The sequence below is a fragment of the Psammomys obesus genome, unplaced genomic scaffold (genome assembly GCF_907164565.1).
Source record: "Psammomys obesus unplaced genomic scaffold, mPsaObe1.curated_primary_1811, whole genome shotgun sequence".
In the NCBI taxonomy this organism is placed as follows: Eukaryota; Metazoa; Chordata; class Mammalia; order Rodentia; family Muridae; genus Psammomys; species Psammomys obesus.
This window is the reverse complement of record NW_026596109.1, coordinates 4727056-4743314: the sequence shown is the minus strand read 5'-3', so window position 1 is coordinate 4743314 and position 16259 is coordinate 4727056. Positions and strand designations below refer to the sequence as shown.

Below are 16259 nucleotides of genomic sequence, written 5' to 3'. Positions count from 1 at the left end.
AAAAAAAAAAAAAAAAAAAAAAAAAAAAAAAAAAAAAAAAAAAAAGAGGTTTTGACACTAATACATCATTTCTTTTCTTCCCTCATTTTTACCTGCCTGGCATTTCTTTACCTCTAAGTAGAGGCTCAGTAAATCCTGCTGAGCATAGGCGTCCCCTTTCTGGACACAGCTGTCCGTATTTCACCAACACCCCCAGCAAGAGGAACAAAGATCACTCACCAAGCAGTGGACAACACAGACATTTTTGGGGTTCTGTAGCAGCCAGTTATACATATTCCGACACACAGCAAACAGGTTGTGTAGACTTGGGGCCTGCCTGATAGGCCAACTGCACTCTGAGACCTAAGGGAATGGAGAAAGAAAGTGAAATCTCCCATCAGTTCATCTTCACAAGCACGTATCACATGAAACTTCTGGAAGTGGTGTCCTGTCTTCTTTCCATGTACAGAACAGGGCCTAAATGCAGAAAGACAAACCCAATGCATTTAATTTGTTAAGATCTCCATAATCCTGAGTTACAACCTTGTAGGAGTGGCATTGTGTCGTCTTCCGGTATGGACAGGCAGAGTTGGAAAAAGGGTTAAATTCAGAAAGAGGAAGAGCCTCACATTGTCAATACAGGGTCTAGTACACAACTCAAGGTGCCCCTGAGTCTACTATCTTCCTGCCTCAGTCTCCTGAGTAATAGAATTACAGGTGGGATAGCCTGGCTTATTACGGCACTTGTTTTAGTTTGGTTTGGTTTAATTAAAGAACTCTGTTCTGCCAAAGATATAAAAACACATTCAGAATTCCATTTTAAATTAACTAGACCATTTATGCTAATGCTTGGATTTTTTTTTTATTGCCTTAGGGAGTACAGAATTCAGTTTCTAGTCCCCTTCTTCTAGATGTCTCTTAGAAATTCTACAGTCTCTACTTTCATCTCAGCTCTTCCTGATAGCATAAAAAGGCCTGCAGAGTAAGCCTGGGGTGGCATATGTCTCTTAGTTCTCTCCACCTTCCTTTAACATACATATTTAACAGGTTAGAAATCCAGCATGACATTGCTTGGTCTGATCTGTCTGACAGTCAAATGCGACAAGTTGTGATTAGATGACAGTTTTGTTCACGAGAAAATTTGCTGTCCCCGGTGGGGAGTTGTCTACAGCCTTGCTGCCAAGCCCGAGTCTTTTGAGCATTATCCACTAACGTCAGTGGCACTGGCTGGATGGCCAGATGCCTCGCTGTGGAGGGCTCATGCCCTAACTGGCTACATATTTACCAGTCTTATGTGCAGAGATGTGTGGGTACGCATAGAGGCCAGAAGAGGGCACAGGATCCCCTGGAGCTGGTTGCTAAATGCTTATGAGCTGTGAGCTGTCCTACATAGGTGCTTCGAGCTGAACCCTCATCCTCTGGGAAAACAGCAGGTGTTCTTTAGCACTGAGGTCTTAAACGTTGAGCTAATGCTTATCTAATGTATATCTTAAAGATGTACATATATATCTTCAGAAAGGATGGGTGAATAAAATTTGTTAGAAATTTTTTACATTACAGCAGAGTGAAAATACAACAACTTTTCCCCCTGAGGCAATGTTTTTAAAGTTCTTAAAAACTTTATGCTAACCACCCACACACCACATGTCAATATCTGAAATGAGTCTCAGCTAAAAGCTGGCTAAATTGTTCTTAGCACAACAGGCTAACAGCTCTGGAATCATTAAATCAATCAAGCAAATAATATTAATTTAAACCGCCCCATAATTATATCTTTACTTGATCTATAATTACATGGCACTAGGCAAACACATAATTAGAAATTTTTTTTAAAACATGTACTCTGTCTAAAGGAGGAGAAACATTAAGACATAAACAAGCACACACACACACCCCAGAAAATTAGGAATTTGATCAGTGGCAGCTTTTTCTGTGATTCTCAAGGTCACACTCTCCTAGGCTGTGTGACACTTCATCATGCCATCTCCAACCTCCCTGTGCACTCCTGAATTCACTGAGCATCAGAGAATGCCATGGCCATCACAGGCCCGCCACGAAACTGGGAGAAGAGGCCTCAAACTCGCAGAGATCCACCTGCCTCTGCCACCCAAGTGCTGGGATTACAGGCACACACACCACAACACTTGGCTGTCATAATTATCTTACGCAAGAAAAGACCTGAGTCCAGGTAGCCGTGGAATGTCTTGTTCAATAAAAGGAACAATTGAGATATGAGCCTAAGATAATTTTTTAAACCTTATAATTTATGTGTATTGTAGGATTTCATCCCAATAAAATTAATAAATTCTACCACAGTGCCGTGCCGATAGCTGTTAAGAATAGCTCCATAATGCATCTGTGAGGTAGTAGCTGCACCATGCCTCCAAAGAGACATTCAGTCGTGAAAGGTTGTGTAACTGCAAAAGCCTGGCTTCCTAGTCCAAGACTCTCTTTCCACCTTCCTATTTCCTGCCCAGACACTAATGTACAGAACCACAGAGAGAAAGTGTGTGTGGTAAGCTCTCTCCTCTGCAGCCACCTCCTCCCCAAGCTCAAACCAAAGCAGAAACAACCACCAGCTGCGGGCACTTGTTCGGTGGCCTCTGTAAGGTTTTACAAGGCCAGTACGAACACCAAGTCATTGACACACCTTCCAAAAATTGCACTGTTTTCAGAGGCAAAAAAAAAAATTACATTGTACGAGATTTGGAAATAATCCACGTGAAGGAAGAGTTTAAAAGAACCAACTGAGGGATGGAGAGATGGCTCAGGGGTTGAGAGCACTGGCTGTTGTTCCAAGGGTCCTGAGCTCAATTCCCAGCAACGACTTGGTGGCTCACAACCATCCATAGTGAGATCTGGTGCCCTCTGCTGGCCTGGAGGTACTATTAACTGGGCAGAGAAGAGTAAACCTAGGCAGCACTGATAGGCTCTGCTGAGAACGTCAAAACGTTAGGCAAGCTTTGGCCTGATCTCTATTCACCCAGTTTTTTGTTTTTCCAACAGTATTGCCAAGAAATGAGCGAAGCAAAGATGCCTGATATTAAAAGGCATAGCTACAAATCTATGCAGAAACCAACACACAAGCGCACACACATTCACACACACACACACACACACACACACACACACACTTGCATAGTTGCAGTGTTAACCCTGGGGATGATTTTAAGGAAGATTTGGATATAGACAGCAGTGATGGTTATACAACATCACCAGGTGCCATTAATGCAACTGGATTACACACTCCAAGAGGTCGAAATGGTGTCGTTGTTGTTTACAAGTTTCCCATAATGTTTTGAATCATACAAGCACTTGGTTAAGTTCTCTAAGGCCCACCAGTTGATCTAAATACACTGTGTTTATCATCCAGATTAAGCAGGTTTGTCTTAGGGCTGGAGTTGGCTTGGCATGAGAGTGTATTCTGCTCTTTAGATGATCCAGGTTCAATTCCCAGCGCCCACATTGGGCAGATCACAACCATAAGCGACTACAGGTCCAGGGAATCCAATGCCATCTGTCCCCTTCCACGGGCGATGGTACACATGGTTCCTACACCTGTGCACATGGCACAGAGAAACTCACAAAAGCATATGAATGAGCATTAACTATTAAATAATTTTCAAAAAGAATGTTTCGCTCGGCTGATTCATCTTACTGGCCTCTCAAATGTCATGAGAAGCACTGATACTTTTAACCCCTGAGGGCAGGTATTTTCTAGGAATAACAATAATTTTAAAAACCTCCTTGGCCGGCTGGAGAGATGTCTCAAAGGTTAAGAGTTCAATTTCCAGCAACGACATGATGGCTCACAACCATCTATAATGAAATCTGGTGCCCTCTTCTGGCCTACAGGTGTACATGCAGACAGAACATTGTATACATAATAAATAAATAAACCTTTTGGAAAAAAAAAAAAAAAAAACAAAAACTCCTTGGCAATCCTGAACAGGCATTAGTGTATTACTTTAAATGCACGTTTACTTGTCCATACTAGTTTTGAGTCAATCCTTTCCTAACTCGAGACTACAAAACTCCTGTCTTATGTGGCTACCTCCTGTCACATACACAAATACTACAAGACTGCTATGTGATTGTCTCGTGTGATTCTCGTTAACTTACATAGCTTAAAACCATAGAAGTTCATCAAAACAGAGAAAGAAAATTCTCAGAAAAATAAAATCTTCCTGATACAGCCTGTCTCCATGACTTAACTCAAATAGTCAACGACATAATCAAAAGGGATGTGAGAAAGTTCAGGTTTCTCACAGGCAGAGCTAGATACCACGAGTCTGTTAGTAACATCAGTCCTGTGGGGTTTAGAGCCGATCTAGGCCTTCACAGAACCGGAAGCAGGAAGGCATGCTTCTAGTCCTCATTGCCTGGAATGTGAGACCCAAGGAGACTCACAGTCAAAGCGTGGGACAGTGGGATGCCAGTTCACAGAGCCTGTGCTGGGAGAGGAGGCCGAGGACTTTGGAAAGGGATGGACCAAATCAAAACAAGAGCTGAGGGTAACACTCACATCTGGGGGACTGTCTCGCTGCAGCTAAGAGTTGAGAGTCACAGGTAAGCTGGTCCAGTTCCACTCTGACCAGCTCTGCTGGAACTCTCAGGGATGTTATGTCACCCGCAGTAGGAGGAGGAGATTCGAGAGTCTCGGTATGCGCACCCTCCCCTCAGTGACCAAATGCTTTCCTTTCCAGCAAAGGAAAGGGCGGAGGGCCTGCAACTCAGATGGCTTTTTAGAGAGAATGTGCAAGTTCACGTAAAGCTGCTGTGTGTGAGCGTGTGTGAATGTGAATGAGTGTGTGTTTGAGAAAGTGTGCGTGTGAGTGTGTGTGCATGCATCTGTACATCCCTGATTGGTACACAGACTCTAATAATGAAACTAATAATGAAACTACAGGGGCTAAATCCACTCATGGTGAATCTTATAAGACACATTCTACTTAAAATGTCATTTCTGCTTAGAATGGATACCGCTTTGTCCACTTGATGCCAGGTGTCCGCCTCTCTGGACCAGCTGTCTGCTGGCCTCCCTGAACTCAGCACTTCTGCAGGCCCCGTCGTTATTATTTACATTCCTCTTTAGAATGCCCTGCAATCTCTCTCCAGCCAGGCTTAAGTGCTTTGACAACAAGAGCCAAAGATTTCTATTCTATTTAACATTTCTTGGCACATCTGTTATTTTAGGAAACGTGTATTAGCCATGCTGGGTACTGTTGTGTATCTCAAATAAAATAAACATGGTTCCTGCTGTCCTAGAGCAAGTGAGAGCAGCCCAGGAGAGAGGCTCAGTATGCAATCTCTGCTCCCTTGTTGTTAAGCCCAGTCGCAAGAGCTTTGGTTATGCTCTTAGGTGCCTTTCTTTATAAATATTTTTATAGGGCTCAGTGGGTAAAGTGTTTGTCCTATAAGAATGAGGACTTGAGTCTAGATCCACAAAAAAAGCCAAACATGGTAGCTTATATCTGTAACCCCAGCACTGAGGAACAGAGGATGGCAGGTTCAGGGGATCACTGGCCAGCCAGTGCAGCTGAGACCCCAAGCTCTGGGTTCGGTGAAGAACCATGTCTCAAGAACTAAGGTGGAGAAGCAATTAGGGAATATGTTGGCCTCTGGCTTCCATGAGTTCCTGCACACAAAAAAATATACCATGGGGATGGAGGACCTTGAAGAAAAGCTACTCAAGCATATCTTCATATGAATAAATGCTTCTAGATCAATCTTATAAATTGACTTAGTCTCAGTAGGAAACCGAGACTGTCACAAACATAACAAAACCAAATGAATTTTTATGAAATGCTGTTCATGATGTTGCATGGTCCTTCAGTTGTGAAAATAATGGCATTCGAAGTAATAATGGCAGTCTCAAATAGTTCCACCTGTATCCCCTACACACCTGCAATCCTAGTACCAGGGGGCTAAAGCAAGAAAGATGAAAGCTCAAGACCAGGCTGGGCTACATAGCAACAACCTGACTCAATAAACTAAAAGACAGTTGTGTTCTATAGAACATCAGGCTCCATTAATGTTTTAAATTCACTTGCTTAGAAATATGTATTAGAGGGAATAACAGTCGAGAGGTTAGTTTATTATGGTAGATTTTAAAGAATTACATGTAAAAACTCTATCACAGAATGGCAATATCAATCCAACCACTTCAAAATAATTTTAATTGTCTGTCTGTCTGCCTGTCTGTCTGTCCAAGCCAGGGTCTTGCTATGTAGCTCAAGCTAGCCTTGAACTTGCTGTGTAGCCCAGGCTGGCTGCAGATTTGTTATCTGCTTGCTTCTGCCTCCAATGTGCTCAAACTACAGGTCATACCAGCTTCAAAATGGTATTCACAGTGCTTCTCAAAGAGTGAGCTCCACAGGAAGGGCAGGAGAAGTGTCCAGGAAGATGTTAGAAAGGCAGAATCTTGCCCCATCATCATCCCCCTGAGGCAGAAGTTGGTACCAATAAGCCTTGCAAGTGGTTTTGATGCACACTGGCATTCAAGAGTGTTCTAAGATCACGTTGAAAAGATCCTTGACAAAACTTTCATGTCTCTCTGACTGTTAGGACAGAGTGAGACTTGGCCGGCACATGGAATGATGCTTTTGGTGTGGGGGACAGATGTGGAGACTAAGCCCAGAGATTATCAATAGCAACGAGAATCTTAAGGGGTTAAAAAAACAGTGTTCTATTGTAAAAATGGGGGAGGGGATCCTGGGTAAAAGCAACTGATGCCCAACAAATGCTTTGCCTATCTGAAATCAAACCTCATTTATTTGTTTTGTGTGTGTGCCCATATTTATGCCACAGAACATGTGTAGACTTTTTTGAAGAAGATCAAAGGCATCAATCAAAAACTACTGTTTTTCTGTAGCAATTACGCTGTGCAGCAGTTCAGTTTCTAAGTTCATAAGCAACCATCAAACGCACCGAGCTCCCAGGTTCAGTAGTATTTCATTAGCAGGGACACGTTCTTATAATTATTCTCACCCAAGTAAAATCTTTAGAATATTTCATAGCAAGATTTTGTTGTTGTTGTTGTTAGAAGGGCCCATAGTTCATAGTTCCTCAGCTCATATGCCTATGATAAGGGCCCCAAGGACATCTCCCCAGACTAAGAACACCCTCGACCAGAGTGAGGCCACATGTGGTGGTTTGAGTAGGTATGACTCCCTTAGACTCAGGTGTTCGAATGCTTAACTCATAGGGAGGGGCACTATTAAGAGGTGAGGCCTTGTTGGAGGAAGTGTGTCCCTGTGGGTGTGGGCTTTGAGGTCTGATACATGCTCACGTTTGCAAGGTGTGACACAGTCTCCTTCTGCTACCTGCAGATTGAGACGTAGAACTCTCCGTTCCGTCTCCAGCACTGTGTCTGCGGCCAGACACTGCCATGCCTCCCGCCATGATGACGATGGACCAAACCTCTGAAACTGTAAGCCCGCCATCTCTGGAACTGTGAAATGTTTTCCTTTATAGAAGTTGCCGTGGTCATGGTGTCTCTTCACAGCAAAGAAACCCTAACTAAGACGCTACATTATCCTCAACAATCATTTCCCAGGAAGAAAGCTCCTTACCCGGCTGTGGAACTTGGCAGTTCGGTAAGACTTCGGTGACAGGTTGTATACTGTGTAGTGGTCAAGGTGTCTGGAGTCCAAAAAGCTACGAATGTCGTCAACCTGATTCCTGAATCCTATGTCAACATTGTCCAGAGGAAAGGACATCACTAGGAGAGGTCACACACAAAGAGGGCAGGTTAAACAGATCTGCTGTCAGGAGTTACGGCCCTTCAGAGCAGCAAACCAACATGAGAAACTTACCGATAATTCTGGATGTGACGTAAGTGAAGTCTAGGTCTCCCTTTGTGTAGCTAAAAGTGAGAGAGGAGAGGGCATTGATTAGAGCAATCTAAATGTGTCAAGATTTCTCTCTCCATTTAAACATCACCAACTGGAGCACTTCTGTCCAGCGGGCGTATTTTTGATCCCCTCAATCTCTTCCCTCTAATCACTGAGAGAAGGCAGCCCAATCCTCTGTCTTCACCACCCAGCCGTGCTGCTGCTGCCGTTCTACACAGGCCCCTTGATGGGCAGCGCCAGGCTCAGAATAGAACTGCTGCGTCTTTCCGAACACTGACAGTTCCAGAATGTCTGTCTATCCAGAACTCTCTTTCCTGGTTGTGAACTGCTAAGAGGAGACAAAGAAGGTGCTGAGGAAAAGCAATTAAAACGCTCTTTCCCTTCCAACTAAGGTCCTGGTTACACAAAAGAGTAAACAGGAAATTTTGTCTTTGAAACAAGATTAAAATGCCGATAAATTTATTGGATTTGACATTTGATTTCCAATCCAAAACTGCATATTGTAACAGAAAATAAATGACTAGTTTTATAATTCTTCAGAATAAAAAAAAAAAAAAAAAAAAAAAAAAAAAACGGGCTGGAGAGATGGCTCAGAGGTTAAGAGCACTGTCTGTTCTGCCAGAGGTCCTGAGTTTTAGTCCCAGCAACCACTTGGTGGCTCACAACCATCTATAATGGGATCTGGTGCCCTCTTCTGGCATACAGATGTACATGCAGAGAGGACACTGTATACATAATAAATAAATAAACGTTTAAAAAATAATCTAAAAAAAACCTACTGCGTTATTTATGTAAGAATTTTTATACAGGGGAGAGAAATTAACTTCTCTCAGTACATAAATAGCTGGGTGCAAAAGTTCTGTTTCCGTTGCAATCCACATTCTGCCTGTTTAGTATCTGAGCTAATTCTCAAGTCACTCAGAGACACAGATCCTCTGGGAGAGTTCATTACCTTGCTTTACACCACAGAGTTTATAAACACAGTCCTTCACTAGAACCCACAATGTAAAGCCAGAGACATTGGCCATCCCATGGCAACATACCAACGAGCTGAGTGCCCTCCAACTCAGACTGGAGGACACATCTAAAGGATTTGACATTACAGTTTCAGTGGCATTTCTCTGTTGATCACAGTCTCAAATTATGTCACCAAGCTGAAGCTGTGTCAGTCCGGTAAGCGGTCGGCAGGCAACCAGACCCTTTGGAAGCCTGGGTTCCGAGAGCCTCACCCGGAAGGATGTACACACCTGCTAACAGACTGGATGACTCGGGAGGATGTGTCTTTGAGGGTGTCTTTCAAGTTGTCCTTCAGGTTACTGAACAGCCTCCCGGCACCACCTTTCACCATGTCAAAAAGGCCTCCCCCATAGCTGGGCTCCATGTCTGGAGATGAGGCACCTGCAAAGGAAGAGCAAGGGAGTTACGGTACAGACTGCCGAGCTCTCTCAATCCCACAACGCGCACTAGTCGTCTCTAAGGCGCTGGGCCTGTCCCACCAGCTGCGTCCAGCTCTCAGAATTCGCTGGCTGCGTTTTGGCAACGCTGCTGATCCCCAGAGAGTACGAGGTACGCTGCGGAGCAGGCGGTGTTTGGAATGCGGGTGTCCAGAGTCACGCCGCCCAACACCTCAGCCCTTACCCACAGCACCATGCCCCTGCCATCGTGCCTGAGAACAGCACGGTGGCTACCGCTGTGACTTCTCAGAATCTTCGGTGTCTCTTCCCTTGTGACTACGGGAAGTTGTACCCTTGTGGCTAGCTCTAAACACTATTGATATTTGGGCCAAGCGCCTCCTTGTTGCAGTACCACCTGCACCTCAGGGTGCTTAGTAGAATCTCTAGCCATCATAGATTCTGGTACTACCTGGAGAGCCAGGTACCCCCTCCCCGGGGGCCTTGGACCTTCGCCTCTGAAAATGCAAGGAAGATGATACTCTTTTTGTCCTTTTCCCTGAACTGTAATCAAATGAGGACATTGTATTTGTGTTTCCTGGCCATAGAATGTTTTGTTTTGTTTTGTTTTAATTTTAAGTTCCTACTATACTTCTACATGCTATTGACATATGCCTATAAGTATGTATTTACTGCCACTCTTCCATACTGATCACAAGAGCTACGGGTGCCTGAGGTATCACTAAGCATCAATTTCAAAGTGAAGCTCTATTGGAAATTGCCAAGAACAGTGAATGCTGGTGAATAAACAAATGGACACATGAGCAAACGTTAAAAGCATCCTCTACTTCCTGGACTATTTTGTCAGCAGCAGCTCTACTTAGAGCTTTCTCAGTGGTACAGTTCCCCACAGTTGGAAATTGCTTTTTATTCTTACTGAGACACTGTGAGACAGGGTCTCATTCTGAAGCTGAGGCTGAGCCGGAATTCACAGCAGTCTTCCTGCCTCAGCCTCCTACATGCTAAGATTACATGTAGAAGATACGATGCCTGGCCTATTACTCAAATTCTTACAGAAGGAGAGATGGAGTCACAAAGAAGAAGGCAGTTCATCGACAGTCTCGGCCAACTAGAAGAGCCAGCTATTCACACCCACATGTGCAATTCCGAAGTCTGAGTGAGAAGCAGCCATGTCCCACCAGCCCCAACCTCTCACCAGTCCATGATTCTGCCAGCTGTGACCGAGACGGTCCTCCCTTGCTATTTTTTCATGACTCTCATCCAAGCCAAGAAATAGCCATCTTGGAAAGCTCAGCTGCTCCCTGATTCTGAAAAATCATCCCAGCTGAGTTTGTAAACCGTCCTCATTCTCTCTTGGTCCAGGAAGGGTCATGAGACCCTCACCTAAGTACCCTGCCCTTCACACCTGTTGTAAGCACCACTGCCTTGCATAGGCAGCAAAGACTAGGGGAAGGACATCTATCTATACAACTCAGGGGTAAAGGTAAGGCCTCACACCCTTGTAAGTAACCCTTCACATGCACGCTGTAACAAAGCCCGATAAACTCATCCGTTCCCTAGAGTGAATTCCGGAGGAATCCTGCTTCAGTTTGTTATTGGGGCCTTAGGAGGAAGGATGGGCATTGCTTATGTCCTCTGGGAAGGAACTTTAACAACTCTGCCTTGCGTCCAGCCCCTGTAAACTGTCTCTGGATCTTCTCCTCCTCCTCCCGTGTGCATTTCATCAGGCAACTCTATGTCAATATTCTCAGAACCAGAGTGCACCCCCACCGTGTCCCCAATCTGCATCTGTCAAACTGACCAAACTAATGCATTACATAGGCATCCGAGCTCTGGTGGCCTCTCAGATCCACAGCTTGAGTGAAATACCAGGGCCTGGTCTAACAGCACTGAAGAGGAGTGTTCCAAGCATAAGCTCTCCGTGCTCTGCTTCCTACTGTATTCGTGACTTTTCTGTTGCTGTAATTGAAAACACCACAACCAAGGCAACTTGTCAAAGATAGGGTTTATCTGGGCTTATGGCTCCAGAGGAATAACAGTCTATCATGATGGGGCACCAGGGTATCATGCAGCAGGTATGTTGGCTGCAGCAGCCACTAAGAGTTCATGCCTCAACCTGAAAATAAAAGTTCATGCCTCAGTTTATGCCTCAAGCTGAAAATAAAAAGTAGAAGAAGCTAACAGGAAATGGTGTGAATTGTTTGAAAACTCAAAGACCCACAGGGACACACTTCCTCCAGCAAGGCCACACCTCCTAATCTTCCACAAATAGTCACCAAGTGGGGATCAAGTATTCAAATGTCTGAGATTTATGGGGGAACAGCTCATGCAAACCACCACACCTTTGAAAGAGGACAGATTGTCTCCCTTTAAAAACATGCATGTATAAAAAGCAGTATCCTGTTTTCATTTCAACTATACTGAGGACAGAGAAGCATAAAGTGCTCCCCCCATTTACACTCCAAAATGCTCTGTCTGAATACCTCCTTGTCTCACAGAGGACATCAAGTTGATTACCTAGACATCTCGCTGACTCTAAGTTTCATGCTGAAGGAGAACATCGAGGCACCGGCCGATTAAAAGATATGAATATCTTTGATCATCTAAAACTCACTCTCGGCATCACTCAGGTCTCAGCCTCCTCATTAGAGCCTTAGAATGCTGCAGAAACCAGAATGACTTTCCAGAGCCCATTTATAACACCCATACATCCAAACTCTCACATAAGCCATGGCACGAAATGAGAAGAGGGGCACTGTGTGATTTCACCCTAATGGCTCATTTGGGAGGGTATGCCAGCTTTCCTTAGTGAGAAACCCTAGGTGGCAAGAGTACAGATTCTGCCAAGGGTATTATTGTCTCGGCTAGATGAAAGAAAGGGGAGAAGAGGAACCAAAGATGCGGTTGGAAAGTGACAGTGCAGAAGTAAACAATGCCCACAGTACAGCAAGACTGAGCTCCAGCAAATTCAGCCACTTGTCTGTCTTTATACTTTCCTATGTTTTAAATGTTGGGTAAAAAAAAAAAATATCAAAGGCACATCCGTTCAAACCACATCATAATTCCATAAAGGCTGACTTTCCGTGTCTAGAAGTAAAGTGTTCTTGGAATACAGGGTTAGAGGCGCGGCTCAGTGGTAGATCATTTGCATGGAATTCACAGAAAACAAGAGCAGAAAGAAAGAGACTTCTGCATTTATGTCTGGTCTGGGGCTGCTTCCATGCTTCTATGACAGAGCTGAACGGCAGTGACAAACCTGCCACACCACGGAGCCTCTTTACCAGCTGTCCCTTCAAGGACAGTCTCCCAACCCCTGCACTAGATTGTCCATCTTAAATGTGGGAACCATGCTGGCCAGGGTCCTTGGGATCCAAGGATCTAGGAGGGTATCAAGGTCAGAACAGAAAGTGAAGGAGCGTACCATGTAAGAAGAAAAGCCTGGGTCTCTGCTTCAACTCCAAGCAGGTTCTTATCTAGTACATTTTGTCATCTTAAAACCTAAGCCCACAGAAGGCAAACGTCAGAGCCATACCCTGCCTCCCCACTAACCAACCCCGCGTGACCCCCAACAGAGTCACAAAAGAGTTTTCCTGGGGATTATCAGTACATAGAAGAGCAGTACCATACCCCTCCCATTATGAGACTTGCACAGAGGTTGCCTGACTAGTTCTTACAGCACTGGGGACTCCTGGGAAAGAGTACTTCCCCCTGAACTACCCACTGGTCACCTGTCGGTGTTAACCTGGTTTTCAAGGAAGACTGGAGGAACTCAACAGTCATTTGGAAAGCACACCCTTCAAAGGGCTGGCACAAATGTTCATGCGGTCCTCACTGCCTTGGTGTGTGAAAAAGGTAGGAAAGGCAGGCGAAGCTGCCCTCGATAGGCATATTATTCACTTGTGATAACTGAGCCGAGACACTGAGACATGCCGACGAAAGAGATGAAAAATGATGATGAGGGTTTCACAGCCTATTAGTGAACACCAGCATTCCACACATATTCTCACGGTTCATACAAAAAAAGTGCACGTGCCAAGGATACCCTGGACTGTGCCTGACTTGGTGACTCCTACGAAGGCAGGCCCTCCTGTGTGGAATTATATCATGCAAAGACTCAGAGGGAAAAAAAAAAAGATATTGACCACAATCTTGTTTTGAGTGACAAGAAACTACAAACGATGTATTTTAGCTTATTTTTAATTGTGTATGTGTAGGTGTGTTTCAGTTACTTTTCTGTCGCTGTGAAGAGACACCATAACCAAGGAAACTTACCAAAGAAAGCTTTCAATTTGGGGCTCGTGGTTCCAGAGGGTAATGGAGTCTATGGCCATCATGGCAGGGAAGCACGGCAGCAGCCTGGCAGCCAGGCATGGCACCAGGACAGTAACTGAGAGCCCACACATCAATACAACAACCATGAGGAAGAGAGAAAGCTAACTGAAAATGGCTGGGCTTTTGAAACCTCAAAGCCTGACCCACAGTGACACACTGCCTCCAACAAGGCCACACCTCCTAATCTTTCCCAAACAGTTCCACCAACTGCAGACCAAACATTCAAATCTATGAGCCTATGGGGGCCATTATCATTCCACCCACCACAGGATGTCATGTGCCTCAAAGAGATCAGAAGACAGCATCATATTCCCTCGAAACTGGAATTACAGATGATTTTGAGCCATCATGTCGGTACTGGGAATCAAACCCAGTTCCTCTGGAAGAGCAGCTATGCTCCTATTTGCTTATCCATTTCTCTAGCCCTACACTGGTTGCGTATTCCTAAAAACATTGTGTGGTCATTATAATTATTTCATATGTGTGTGTGTACATAGACATATACTTAACTATTAAATTACCTTGTAAAAGAGTACAAATAGTTAAAACTAAGGATAAAATGAAAACAAAAATATAAACATTATAGGCCCATTCTTGTAAGAGATAAACGTTGGAGTGTAGAGAAAGAATTCAGAAAGGTTATATATTTTGGTGCTTCTGAGACGGGATCTTGTATAATCCAGGCAGTCCCTTGGCTCTATGAATAGCTAAGGAGGACCTTGAAGTCCTTCCTGAAGGATCCACCTCCCCAGTGCTGAGATTATTGGCATGCACCACCACAGTCATCTCAGAAATTCCAACTGTTATAAAAGAATGACTAACCCAAACTTACAAGATGCCTCTTACGTACCAGACACTGATCTAAATGCCTCGTCCACAGTGATGTTTAATCTTCACATCACTCCAGGGGCAGCTCCACTGCTCGTCCCATTCACACAGGAAGATAAAGACCCACCAGGACCTCACCCAGGCTCCCACAGTTACTGTGCTAGGGTTTGTAGCTAGTCAAATAGCAGCAGAGCCTGGGCTTCTCCCCACTACATTTTTTGTGTGTCCAGAAAATCTTAACAGGTTTATTTATAATTGTTATAAAGTTGAACTGTTGAAATGCGTTCACGGAAACATTTTGCTTACACTAATGCTTTACATCTTGCATTTATATTAGAAATTCACACACAAATGAAAATGGGAAACTGCCAATGCCTGATCTCTTTCCCCTACTTTACCACTCACAATCATATACTTAGGTACATCATGGGAAAAAAAATCTAACATTCAGAACTACTGATAACAGGGAGAAGAGGAAAAAAATGTTTTTGAGAATGAAATGTTGGTGGACTCATAAGCACACCCTCCACTCATGTGGCGTCAAATTAGTTATAACAATGTCAAATTGTAAAATGACAAGTGATATTTTTGGTTCTTTATATGACTGCATTTTCTAGATTTTCTATGCCTTGCAGCTTCACAGTTAAATCTGTAATATATATATGTGTGTATGTGTGTGTTTATATATTTATATATCATTTATATTAGAAATATATTTATATATACATCAGATATAAAAATATATATTATATTTTAACTTCACAATTTAAAAAAACATATAAAATAAGAACAATAACCAAGTGCTGTAATATTACAGTTCAACACAAGCTTGCTAAACACCTGTGGGGCCCTCCCTCTTCTGCACATATTCCAATACAACGGCCTCTGAGTAGCAACTATGCTTACCCCAGTCTTCTAGTGGTACCTACAGCTCTCTAACTGCAAAGAGGCCAGGCATCCTTCTGCCTAAGAGTCCATCTAGGGCCTCACTTCTCTATCCTTAAAGTCCTGGACCTAGGCCCTGGAAAATGCTTTGGCATGTACTGTCAGCTCCTGCCCCAAGAACAAGCCATGCTTTTGCTACAAAGTTTGGCCAAGGGCAAAGAATCCAATGACATTGCCATAAAAGACGTCCTTATGCCAAGATATTCTAGCTCTTGATTTCCCAGCAATTAAATAAATAGATCAATGAGCAGGAATTTTATTTTGCATCTTTAGAAATTCAGCTCTCATAGTAAATGATTCCAGAGGTTGCCTACAACAGCATGCCTGAGAGCACAGGTATCCAAGTGCATGAAATAAAAGTTTAGCACATGCAAAAATAGATAAATAAAATTAAGCAAAAAGTATTTGACACTCACTATGCCAAGCAAGGAGGTAGGGACTAGACAAAGCTGGCAGTATTAAAACTCTAGCTGCTTAAAGGTCGGAATGGGTTCGGCTCTCACTTTGCTGCTGGAAGGGCGTGCAGTCTACAGTTGCTGACACAACAGTCTCCTGGCCCGCAGGAGAGAAGCACCCACAGAATATCACAGGCAGCTAGCTGTGGGAGAGCTGCGAGAGCTTCTGCGAAGCTCTTAGCATATGCCCGGCATATGTGTGAACTCTTACTAAGTGACAGTTAGCAGGTGCTGTGGAGAAAGCCATGACCAGTACAGCCTGTGTCACAAAGGGCCACGTTGTTCTGATTCACGGTTGGAACAGCCCGACGGAGGAGGCATACAGCAAGAAAGGGCTCTCTTTCCAGAGCTTCTAGACACAGTGCATGTAAAGCTTCCACTGTGGGAATTCAGAATCAAAGCTGTTTAACAGAGGCACAACTCTCTGTATCTCTGAGGTTCTACTTTCCATC

General features: G+C 44.0%; 1 protein-coding gene across 5 annotated transcripts in view; it reads right to left on the bottom strand.

Moving 5' to 3' along the window:
- The window catches only part of Dnajc6 (DnaJ heat shock protein family (Hsp40) member C6), a 154002-nt gene that overhangs the window by 39798 nt on the left and 97945 nt on the right, over positions 1-16259 (bottom strand). For all 5 annotated transcript variants that reach the window (XM_055628887.1, XM_055628886.1, XM_055628885.1 and 2 more), the window contains 4 exons: positions 9083-9233; positions 7797-7846; positions 7554-7702; positions 220-342 (listed from right to left, as the gene is read on the bottom strand). In XM_055628887.1, the coding sequence (XP_055484862.1) occupies positions 220-342; positions 7554-7702; positions 7797-7846; positions 9083-9216 (456 nt within the window). In that variant the 5' untranslated portion in view covers positions 9217-9233. The remainder of the gene's footprint in view (positions 1-219; positions 343-7553; positions 7703-7796; positions 7847-9082; positions 9234-16259) is intronic.